Source organism: Aedes aegypti, chromosome 2 (assembly GCF_002204515.2).
Source record: "Aedes aegypti strain LVP_AGWG chromosome 2, AaegL5.0 Primary Assembly, whole genome shotgun sequence".
NCBI classification, from domain to species: domain Eukaryota; kingdom Metazoa; phylum Arthropoda; class Insecta; order Diptera; family Culicidae; genus Aedes; species Aedes aegypti.
The window spans coordinates 444,296,293-444,308,904 of record NC_035108.1 but is presented as its reverse complement, the minus strand read 5'-3'; the positions used below and the strand labels follow the sequence as shown (position 1 = coordinate 444,308,904).

Sequence of the window (12,612 nt, the reverse complement as noted above, 5' to 3'; positions counted from 1 at the left end):
TTCAGAGTAACTCTGAGCAACTCTGAGGAATTTGTGAATCAAAATTCCCACCCTTGAATCATCTTGATTTTGACAAAATGGTATACAACAAAAACAATAATAAACCAAACTCAGTCTGTTGAATCTTAACAGCGTAAAATAATTAAGATGAAAAGTTGTGAAGTTATTTCAAATTCAAAGTGAGTAAATCCACATTTTTATGTTTTTGAATTTCCTTAATTCATTATAGTTCAATTTTTCCTAGGAAATTTTCCTGAGCACCACTCAGCAATGGATCCAGCGTGGAAGACATGCCTTTTGCAACAATCGAACGGTTATCCTGCTGCTTCTACGCATACGCTATGACAAGTCTGGAGATTGAACCAAATCGGAATCAAAAGCCAAGTAAGTGGCCGAAGCAGATGAATTTGCCCATGAATTTGAAAAAGAAAGAAAAAAGCTGTTGAAATGGAAACCCCGACTCCCAACTACGAATATGTTTGCCCGAGAAAGACACGAGACCGATCGACCTGAAGGAAAAAAAAACTGCAAATGAGGTTAATTTCCAGTGCCGGAAGAAAAATGCCGGATGATGCAGTTTACAATTCGCGTAATTAACTGTCGTAGATTTTACTCAGTTTCGATGACAAGTCTATATTCGAATATTTTGTATTTGCACCTATAAAATAAAATATGAATCGAGAACAGTTTTTATGTTTTTTTTACCATCCTCATGGAGCTTATAATGGAGGAGATTCGAACTGAAAGATCATTCATTATTACGTCATGTCATAGATTTTATTAATACGCACTTTAGACTACACCACAGGCAAAACTCCATTCAGGATGATTTATGATACTCTTCTCGGACATTCGTGGTACACTATAGATCAACTTAATCGTCGATCGAAAGTAAACATACACAACCATAGTCAATTTGAAGAGTGACAGCTGTCGGCAGAATTTAATTTGGTATGATTATGTCTGAGGCAAACTGAAGCATGCTGAGCAATCCTGAGTAACTCTCGTGTATTCTGAGCAATACCCATTTAGAACTTCCCACCATCTTTTACCTTGGGATCACCCAAAAAAATCTGTAACCTGAGCGAATTTGATGAATTATGAGTAACTCTGGTGCAAATATTCACTCATGTTGAATCTGTCTTGCCCCTTGCACAACCCTTTTTAATGTACCTTGTCAAAGTGATAAATTACTATAAAAGTAATTGGGTCCTAAAATTTTTAATGGAATCTTGTTTTTATTTAATAACACGAAAAAGCATGTAACTGTAACTACTTTAGCAATTTTTCCCGCTCAAATAATGGCTATATCATGTTTAAACTTTAATTTAAAAATTTGGTCCATAAATGAACCTTGACACTTTTGATCATGTTTGACGTTCGCTTAGTCGACAAAAACACCACAGGGGTTTTAGTTCGACCACTGGGGTTGTTCCTATCTGACATTTCGTGAGGGACACGGAAAACAAAATACACCCAAAATTTGAGTTTAAGCCAAAGGATGTGACAAAATCTAAAAAAATGTTTTTTGGGCTTAAACCAACGGAAAACATTAGAATATTGAGTAAACATGTGTTTTTGGCTTAAACTTAAGCGTTTGGCACTAAAATTGGGACAGGGCTTTAGGACCCTATTATCAGCGCATGACTTAGGTATTATCCCAATAGACCATTTCCGTCAGACCTTACCCCCAATTTTTATATTTTTCTTCGAAAGGCGATACTTTTTAATGATTATTGGCGCTTTCAGATATTTTTTGTATGCACTCCTGATTTTCTTACAATTTTTTGAAAATTTGGGAATTTGAGGTGAAATTCGTCGTGCGGCACAGTTGTTTCAACCCTGGGTGTAGAAAGTGGAGATTTCTCAAAATTTTTACAACATCCCTGCATTGAATGTTTGTAGACACAACAAAATGTCAAATCCAGCAACAACAAAATTGACTCGCTCGTTGGTTTGTTGTTTATCAACCTCACGCTAAACTTGTTCCGCTCAAAAATAAGTAGCGGGTGCACAAAATTGGCCCCTTCACATGCAGCACGTTTCCTGTGAAAATAGGTTGTATTCATTATTGAGCAATGTCTTGTAAACCAAAATCAATGAGTAAATTACGCACAGCGAAAGAACGCTCGAAATTCGGAATTCGCTTCCGTTTTTCTTTTGATTATAAAAACATGACAATGTTTAAGTATTTCAGTTTTTTTTTTCTATTTTAATATTTAAAGCGGAAGTAAATGGGGAAACAAATTTCGTGAATGTGACCATCTTTCAGCTTTTCGATGAAAAAATTCCCGGTAAGAAATCATCTTACCAACAGTCAACTGTTTGCTGTCACATGGGTGATGACTGACAGTTCTATTTTCAGTGATTTGCATATAGCCAATGGCCAACATGTTTACGTATAGGCTCAAAGAATGCGTGCGAATTGCACAGATTTTTCACTTATTCAGACATTTTTGCATTCATTGCCTTATTTTATGCAGATCGAACTCATGCGATGCGTGAATCTGGTTTAGCGTGCTGCTTCTATGCCCTCAAACAGTCACCGAAATCACAAGAACTCCACGAAAAATGGCCGTCCTTGTAGTTGGAATTTAATGATATTCTCAACATTGAAATCCTTCAGGACCACAACAAATAACCCGCTGAAGCTGCTGTGGTGCACCGGATGATCCGCGATAGGTTCCTGCTCTTTTGTGGTTTTATGGCCGGCGGCAAACTGGCAACGAGGATTTCGGAAGCGTCTCATTTTTATTACCGGATATCCCATGGAAGCCGGGGCAGAATCCGAATCAAATTTATTAATCAAACAGCTCTTGCAACCTTGAAAGCGGCATTGTTACAGATCTCGAATTAGGATCAAATAGCTTAAAAGGGTTTATTCACAAATTTCATAACGCCAAAAATAATCATTTTCAACACCCACCCACCCCCTCATAACGCATTTTGTAAGAATATTTTCCGAATTTTGTATGACTTGTAACATCTTGAAGACACCCACCCACCTCCTTGAGCGTTATGAAATATGTGAATGGGCCCAAAGATGTTATGCTGCCACGCTGTGAAATTTTTTGTCGCCTATTTTCCAGTGGCCTTAAAACCAGGAGTGAGTAGCACTCTTTTCGAGAATTATTTAGCTGGAGCACCACAGCAACTTCATGCGAAGGATAAGAAGGGGATCTTTCATCTGTCCATGAAGAATTTCATCGCGACGGCTCTTCCTGATGGTCCCAGTTTCCATTTGTTTGGGGTCTTGGTAGTGCATCCAAACCCGAATATCAACAAAGTTGAGACCAATGTTCTGAATTTACTTTGGTGGCGCAAATCATTGTTGTGTGCCACTTTTTCTTTCTTTTATTTTCCGGCTGACGTCACTATTTGCTCTGCATAAGAATAGCGAAAGAATAAAAGAGAGAACTAGTGTCACGCATCAATGATCTGCGCCACCTGAGTAAATCTTGATCGTTGCAGTAAATCCAGAAGCTTGAGTGGAGACCGCAGAGGAACAGCTGATCAAAATTCACCACAACGTGGAGATAAAATCATAGGGGAAAAAGGGGCCTGATAAAAATTGGAGAGAAATAATATGTACGGGACCGTGGGGCGAATTGTCGTGCCGCCAGTTTTTCATTGTTTTTCACTAGTAAGGGGCTTCAAAACATATGGGTTCCTTAGGAAAGTTTGTCCAGTAAATTGAAAGAAAGCTCATGAGCAAATAAAATTTTTTGACGGAAATGGTCTATTAGGTATAATGTGACGTATGAAACGCACAACCTTACCGGGAGGCAGGGACCATATTTCAAAGGGCTGTATATCTCCCTTGTCAAACAACACGGCAACACGGGGCAACGGATCTACTCAAATCTGAGTTAATAGGGTCCTAAAGCCCTGTCCCAATTTTAGTGCTAAACGCTTAAGTTTAGGCCAATAACACATGTTTACTCAATTTTCTAATGTTTTCCGTTGGTTTGAGTCCAAAAAACATTTTTTTAAGATTTTGTCACAACCCTTGGCTTAAACTCAAATTTTGGGTGTATTTTGTTTTCCGTGTCCCTTCCGAAATGTCAGATAGGAACAACCCCAGTGGTAAAACTAAAACCCCGGTGGTGTTTTTGTCGACTAAGCGAACGTCAAACATGATCTTAAGTGTCAAGGTTCATTTATGGACCCAATTTTTAAATTAAAGTTTAAACATGATATAGCCGTTATTTGAGCGGGAAATATTGCAAAAGTAGTTGCAGTAAGATCAGGTCCGTCACACTCGGGCTCAGATTGGGTACCACTTCTAGTACTGCATTTGGTCCCTCGGTAGTGCAAAAGGTACCCAAGTTTGACAGATCACAGTACACTTTGAACGGCATTCTAGATTACCTTATGAGCCATACAATTTTGAGCAACTGCAAGGGACATGGGGGTCTTTAATTTGTCTTTGGTAAGATGCTCTTTCGTGTTATTGAATAAAAACAATATTTCATTAAAAATTTTAGGACCCAATTCAACGCAAAACCGTAGTTGAGCCCAATAACCCAAATTTGGCTAAATTTCCAAAGCCTCCATTAGGTACTTTGCCTTTTAAGCCATATAAGAAAAATTTACTTAAATTTGGTTTGATTCATCGCAAAATTGAGTTTATTCAACCCAAGCTTGAGAAAAATGCATTTAGGGGAAGTGGTGGTAAAATGAACAGGGGTAGTAAAATGAACACCGTGCCTTTTACCGAGAAAAAACAAATTTCGATGAATTTTTACCACGCACGGACGATTTAAAGCATAAATCTGAGTGTTCGAATTGATACGTAGGTCAATTGAAGTGAAAATATCAATGAAAACTAAGATTTAAGAAAACCGCGTTTGAAAATTACAACTGACGTAACTTTTAGCTTGGAAGACTTGAGGTTTTTCAGTGAGTTGAATATCGTTATGATATGATGTCAAATCTGATACCTTTAGAATTCTTTTTGAATGGGTAATAATCATTAATGAATGTATTTTCGGTGGGGTAATGAAAATTTTCAGATATATTTGTTTTGCTAACGTTTTTTGCGTGGTGTTCATTTTACCACCAACCGCTGTTCATTTTACCCACATAGTGCAGGTAAAATTAACATTTGCATCGCTTTTTGATAGCGATGAAAATATGTGAAAATTTTAACTGTACAAATTCCTCGTTTTTCTATCAGAAACAAGATGATTTCCTTAAGGTGTTCATTTTACCACTTCTTCCCCTACCCAAATTTGACTTATTGGGCCAAACTACCCCCATTAGGTAGGTGCAGTTCTCTCTATTTTTGACAACATTGTTGGGAAGGAAGAGAATACCGAGAAATTTTGGGTTGAGAGAATAATCGATATACTTAATTTTAGTTAGTCAACTCGAAAATTAGGTACATGTACTGCGCACTGTTTTTTCCGTGTAATGATAACGGTTCAGTTACTGTCTTTTAAAATGTTACGCCAGAACGATGACAGATGATCTACACGGAGAAAACGGAAAACCCATATTTGAGTATTGTTTAACTCACTTTTGAGTTATTTTTCTCTCCCCATTTCATTCGCTCCTTCTATTGTTGTCAGAGAGCGAAGAGCAAAACAACCCAAAAACCAAACCTTAGTGCGTTACCTCAAATTTGAGTAAGTGGCACAGTACTGGAAGTTGAGTTATTTGATCTGCCGATTGAGTGAAAACAACTTAGTCAGTAAGTATTTTTTCGCATGGCTGTAAATGAAAACAACTTATACCCCATCAACTCAAAATTAGGTTAACGCACGAACCCCCGGAATTGAGTGGAATGAACTCACTTTTGAGTACTTCATTTTCTCCGTGTAAGTTGTGAAAAGTTTTTGTGCCAACTTGTGGTGAGCATCGTTTTTTTTTTTCTCAAGTTTTGTATTTAAAATTCAATTGATTTGAGCGCATAAAACTTTGTGTGAATTTTAAACACAGTGATTATCTGGATCACTGAAAAACAGTGTGTGAGTCGTACCAAAATTCGATCATTGGAACACCAGAATGGAGGACTTCTGCCGTATATGCTCACGGTCGGGTGAATTCCAAAAGTTTGATCTCTCGATAGTTTCCCAGATCAGTAATGTCCGCATAGACGATATGATTGTTTACTGCACCCAGCAGGAGGTATGTGAAATATGGATTTATCGGGAGAAAATTATATTACGGAAATTAGATATATTTTCAAGTATCCAAAATCTATGTTGTTCCTTCGCTTGATCTAGTACTTCATAGGATAAACGTAAACAGTTCAATGGACCTTTGCAAGAGTTCACTAATTTGACGTTTGAGCGGTGCCGAATTCACTGGTTGCCATGGTCCCATAAATAACAAGGCACCGCTAAAACGTCAATTAATGAACCCGTGCATAGGTCCATAGGGGATGTCTGCCTAGGATTGATTGCTGTGAAAAACGTTCTCTACTATTTTTAAATTTACAGTGGTCTAATTTCATATTCGTACAGGATACTGTTTCCACATTAAGTTAGTAAAAAACTATTAAATGAAGTATTGAGCTACAAATACATTATCCACATTGAAGGTAACAGGTGTCATCTATTGTTTGCCATTCACAAAATGTTTCCATTTACATTCATCTTTGGATTAATAGAAAAGTATTGAATTGATGTCTAAAATTCACCTAATTCCATATTCGTACACCTACCAAAATTCATACGCACAACGTTCAAAACTAAATTTAGAAGCTCTATTTGATTACTGAAATGCTTTATTATGATGTTCAGATGTAGTGAAATACATTTGGACAATTTATTAGTGGACATATATGAAATTTAGGTAAAGTTATGAGAAATGCCAGTTTTCCAATGATTTTTGCTATTAAATCCTATAATTCGAACAATAACGTTTATTTTTGTCATTGGATCCAATCTATAGATTATACTCGTAAGCTCTGATAGAAATTTAGTTGAAATATTTATAGTTTACAGAAATCATAAACAGTTTTTATTCCTTTTGAGTTCAGAAAATTGTTGTGCCATAAGCTCAAAACTCTTCCAAAATTATATTTTTAATCAATGTAAACCAAATTTTCATCGTAAACAACAGGTAAATGTTAATTTTGAATTTGTCTGTAAACATAATTTGAACTACGAACTTCGTTTTACAATAAAGTACCCTAAACTACGCTGTACATACCTCCACATAATTGATGTCATCGTAATATTCAATTATCTTTGAAATAAAATTCAAATTATAATCAAAATTGCACCGTATTTTGCAATTTATTGATTTTATAAGAAAAATACAAAATAACTTGAATGCGCAGAGAACATTAATATACTATTTAATAGAATATATCCTGCTGTTTTCATCATTTTAAAAAACGTTTGTGTTGCGGTTATGGCAATAATATTTATTCTTTAAATCTCTATAATCATGTTTGGTAGTAAAATGTAAATTAAAAATGATAATTACGCAATGTTTTGATAGGAACATTAACTATGGATTATGTATATACATTTAAGAGCCACACATAAAGAAATAAACTAAAATTTTTGGTTTTGGATTTGTTATAAATGTTATACTACCTAAGATTCAAAAGTATAAGTTGTCGACATACACTCCTAGCTACTCTAAAACTGATTATAATTTTTTAAAACTTGTGCAATATTCGCAGTTATCATTCTTAAGGAAGTGATGTTGAAAAAAATGCAATTTATGGTTCGACTTACCGAATATTTTAGCAAAAAACATGGGAAAACTGGTATTTTTCTTAAATTCACTTAAGTTTCAAATATGTCCGGTTTTAAATTTTCCAAATGTATTCTACTGCATCTGAACAACACAACGAAGAGCTTAAGTAATCATCTAGTCCATTAAAAATTAGTTTTGAATGCTGTATATTTCTTTTTTGTTAGGTGTACGAATATGGAATTGGGTCAATTATAGACACAATCTCAATACTTTTCCATTATTCCAAAGATTTGAGCAAATGAATACAGTTTGTCATTGCCAAACAATAGATGACACCTATAACCTTCATTATTGATAAAGTATATCGAAGTCCATGCACCATTTGATAGACTTATACCAACTTGATATGAAAACAGTGCCCCGTACGAAAATGAGATTGAGTCACTGTACGCTCAGGAAAGCAATCTACTCAAGACAAAGTTCATTCATTTATTTGTGTACCAAGCTATATGTATATTTGCATGCGGAATCAATGAGGGGATGGGTTGGTGTCAAAATTTGTAATATTTTGCGTTATGAAATTTGTGAATAAACCCTAATATAATATGTGAATGAAGTATGAAATAAAACAAACTAAAATAAGCGATAAAAGCAATCGAATTTTTAAGATTTCATCTTTCTGACACAACTAGTAAAGTTTTATATTACCTTCCGCCTCTGTTAATCAGTCAGCAATTCATTCTGATGCTGCTAGTAGAGGGAGTACTACAAAACAAAAAAACATGGATTTGTAACCATTTTATGTAAATTGATACTTACTTGTTTATATATATCTTCTCACGCTTTAGGTTTCCATCGGAGACAGCCTTCCGCAACAGATATGTGCAGCGTGTTTCACGTCCCTCACTTCGGCGTTCCTATTCCGGAAGTTGACGTACCAATCGGAAAACGAGTTTCGTCAAATGATCATCAGTACCTTGACTGACCAACATGACCAGAGTGATCTTCAACATCAGGAGCCCATTGAGTGCTTATTGAGCGGTATCGATCCACAGGTTATAATTCCGGACGAATCCATTCTTCCAGACGTTGCAATCAAAGAAGAAGCACTGGAACTGGAAGAACCGCTGGTCGACAACATTTTGCCATCCCTGTTGGGAGAATCATTATTGCCAATCGAGGATCCTCCGGAGGGTATCGTCATACCCCAAAGGAAACCCAAAGGTCGGGGTCCAACAACGTATGCCTGCAAAGATTGTGGATATATCACGCAGAACTGTTTCAACTTTAAACGACACCAGCAGAACCAGAGACACTTTTCGTTCTGTAAGCTATCAACGAATCGTCCTTTGAACGTAGTCAAACAAATCCTGCAACAGTACATTTCACCAGCAGTCAAATATGATCCCCCAAAACAGCGAAAGAGAAGAATGAAAAAACCCGCTAAACCTGAACGAGTGCCACGTGTGCCTCGTAAGCCTCGTATGCCTGGTGCGCGAAGATCAAATACTCTATTTCGATGCGACGATTGCGGTTATCAGAACAATCTCAGATTCAACTTCCAGCGTCATCAGAAAAATTGGAACCATACGAGGACCAGCACTTTCCAAAACGCACCGATGAACAGTACCACGGAGAAAAGTATGCTGGAATGTCGGGACTGCGGTATCGAGTTTTCCAGCAATGTCAAGCTGAAAGCGCACCGTCGAGAATCGTGCCCGAAAAAAATCGAACCGCCGAACCCGTACGCAAACATTGATGAGGTACTTGCCCTGTGTAGGAATATGGCAGGAGGCACTGTTAGAAAGCGACGGAAGCGAAAAGTTGAGACCACGGAAGTGAAGGCCGAACCTCTCGATAATGAACCAATCAGCGAGCTGAAACTGGAAATAAGCGAGCCCGCCGCGACAGAAACCGAAAATGCTTAATTCTTAAGTTGTCAGGTATGTACGTTCGGCACAATAATAGGTAATGTGAATGTAAAAAAAAACTGTTGGACATAATTTTGTTATTTTGTTAGAACGATAAACGAAATCCATAATCATGAAATAATGCCGGTCATATGTGATTACTTAGGTATATTTCTAAATCATTGCCCTATAATAATGTATAATTCATCATTTACTTCTACTTTGCTACTGATTATTCGCCTATATGGCAGCTGTAATGCTAAAATTGAAAATTTCTGAATTATAGAGGCTCCAGAGCAACTTCCAATAACTCTCACACGATTATTCTCAAGGAATCTCTTTTCAGATTTCTCAAAGAAAAACTTTAGGAATTCTTTTACTGATTTCTTCTGGAATACTTTCAGAAGCTCTTCCAGTTATTCCTCCAGAAATTTCCACAGCGATTTTTTACAAACTCTTCTAGGAATTCTTCCAAAGTTCTTTAACCAATAATAAAAAGAATGCATCTGGAATTTGAATTTTTAAGTAATTTATCGGTACAACAGCTTCTGAAATGAAATCCTTGACAATTCCCCAAAGACATCCTTGGATGATTTTCTTGAGAAATTTTGAGTCAGTTCTGTTACATCCACCTATCAAGACAGTCGCAATAAAACTTGTTCTTAATCCTAAAAACCACAAGTTTAGTTTCTTTCTGACTGATAGATCGTTTGGCGATGAGCGAAAAGTTCCTGCCATTCCCGGAAGCAAGGAAGCCCTGCGAGCTGTGTTCCCATTCAAGCTATTGTTCCTCTTCCACCACTGAAACACTCAGCCGTCACGAAATCAAAAATGTCCAACGAAGCTCTGAAGCAAGCGATTCTCCCAGGTTATCGACATGATGGAGACACAGTCTTCTATGGTGACAGAGGGCTCGATTGGCTTGTCAGATAGATCGGGCCCGGGACATCCTGTCTACTGCAAATCGCTGCAGTTGATATAGGGCATGTCCATTGCCTGGATTCTCCGGTTGACCAGCAACAGCAGATTGCAGCTCTCCAGGAGGGCAACCCCAATCAAGTTGGAAGCGAGAAAATCATCGAGTCACTCTCTACCGGAATCGACGAGTTTCGATAAGATCCAGACGGCGGCATCTTTTTCGATTCGGGGTACGCCGGGTGCGAAGACGTGTTCAAGGAGGAATGTGGGCAGCTGGACGACCAGGTGAAGGTAAGACTGCATCTGCGGAAAATCGGAACGCAATTCCACGAACGCTAAGTGAACAGTGTTTTGCCGATTCATCCACGTGATTTTGACTTCGAAGACACCGTCAATTAGCTGTTCGGACTCCAAAAGCCACCCAAGCAACCAAAAGTTCAGATAAAAGGGCATGTTTTGGCTTAAGCAGCTCACTTTTTAAGTAATTAACCGAACTTCAGTTCACATAAAGTTCATTTAAGATGCTTAAATAGAATGACGTTTACCATAAAGTACGGACGTGGTTCTACTTGAACTTGTTCGGAACTTTCTAGTTGTTGATAAGCTCATGAGTTACTTTTTCAAGAATCAAGTTCTGTTAGTAGTATCCGTTATGTTCTGTTATTCAGCGATATAGTTTCGTTTGAACTCAAAATCTACTAGAAGTGAACTTTTGAGTTCACTGCTTAAGTAAAATCCGAACTATTGGTTGCTTGGGCAGGTTCTTCTTTGTACGCTGCGTCGGTAAACAAGCACTGTCAAGCTATCACGATCGAAAAGCTGTCCATAGACCAATTCAAGACGCTCAGGTTCGTATGCGGTCTCCAGTCACCGCGAGATTCGAACATCCGGACCAGGTTCTTCGGAAGTTGGAAGCTGAACGGTGCCACCTTAAAAATCTGGTTGAGGAGTGCAACCGCATCATCAACCTCGAGCAAGACACGCAGAGGATCGAGAAAGGTTGTGAGGACAAGCCTAATGTCGACGCAATCACTCGTCATCGTGCTTCCACTCGGAAGGAGAACAAGCCGAAGACACCTTGCTGGTTCTGCGGGGATCAGACCTGTGCGGAGTGCAAGCGGAAGGGCCACAAGGAAGGTTACTGGTCCTCATCCGAAAAGAAGCTATCATTGAAGCAGTTCGACATCAAGTTCGTCCCAACGTCAAATTTTGGACACGCTGACCTCTGTTATCACGATTGATGAGCTCCCACAGCAAGCCGGATGAGGAATACGGTATTGCTGCTCTACCTAGACGGCAACCGAAGCGAAGGCAATTCTCGACGACTCCACCTCAAGTTTGCCTGTCACATCGGAAATGAACGCCAAGGAAACTCAAGACGACCTGGCCATGCAAGAGGTAATCAGCAACGGCTGGCCGTTGAGCGAGTGAGCGAGGTCCAAACTCCAGCTGTTCATCTGTTTTTCGCCCGACAAGAGGGTCTCCAAGTTACTTACTGTGTCAACAGTGTCATGTTCGGCGATCGAGTTGTGGCGTATACTACCCGAACATCGACGTCGGCGTTGAATCGTTTGTGCGCCAGCGTCGTTCCTGTGCTACTATAGCAAATCATCCCGCAAGACTACTCTCGAATCATGGCCCGTATCAACGAAACCGTGGAAGATAAAAAAAGGTTTTTATGTTGAGCTCTATGCGATATACAGTGGGATTCCGTTTTTGGCATGCTCCGTTTTTGGCATGCTCCATTTTTGGCACCCCCCGATTTTAGCAACAAAAGGGATCCGTTTTTGGCAACATTTTTGAATTTCATTGAAATTTGTAAATATTTGTGAATGTTATTGTGTCTGCTGATTTAGACATTTGAATGGCAAGTCAACTGCACACCAACTACATTCCAGAGCTCTATTGTCGCCGATATTCCTTCAAATCCCACCAACTACTAAGGGATTTCGTACGCGCCTATTTACTTCGGGATGGTCATTGGTCATGCATAGCATTCGCAATGTTCCATGAGGCCATTAATCTCCATCAGAATCTCAACTAGAGAAAAACCTCTTTTCTCAGGCATTCTTACTGAATGAACAGCCCACAATAGTCTGCCAGTAGGTGATACATTTAATGAATC

At 38.5% G+C, this 12,612-nt stretch overlaps 1 protein-coding gene and 1 long non-coding RNA gene across 2 annotated transcripts; both read left to right on the top strand.

The window, feature by feature from the left end:
* Positions 1-19: 19 nt before the first annotated feature.
* Positions 20-410, top strand: LOC110676069. Its single transcript, XR_002500043.1, has 2 exons — positions 20-179; positions 245-410. It is a non-coding gene; the product is annotated as an uncharacterized LOC110676069 (long non-coding RNA).
* A 5,398-nt stretch (positions 411-5,808) lies between these two features.
* LOC5565853 lies at positions 5,809-9,657 on the top strand. Its single transcript, XM_001650150.2, has 2 exons — positions 5,809-6,132; positions 8,508-9,657. Exons 1-2 carry the CDS (start codon positions 6,010-6,012, stop codon positions 9,585-9,587), a joined length of 1,203 nt encoding a protein of 400 aa, XP_001650200.1. The 5' UTR covers positions 5,809-6,009; the 3' UTR covers positions 9,588-9,657.
* Positions 9,658-12,612: the final 2,955 nt, after the last annotated feature.

Excerpts from the sequence above, each read along its gene's own strand:
- LOC5565853 (XM_001650150.2), top strand. The coding sequence starts at position 6,010 with ATGGAGGACTTCTGCCGTATATGCTCACGGTCGGGTGAATTCCAAAAG. Across the intron at positions 6,133-8,507 it reads TTTACTGCACCCAGCAGGAG|GTTTCCATCGGAGACAGCCT; the intron begins GTATGTGAAATA and ends CTCACGCTTTAG.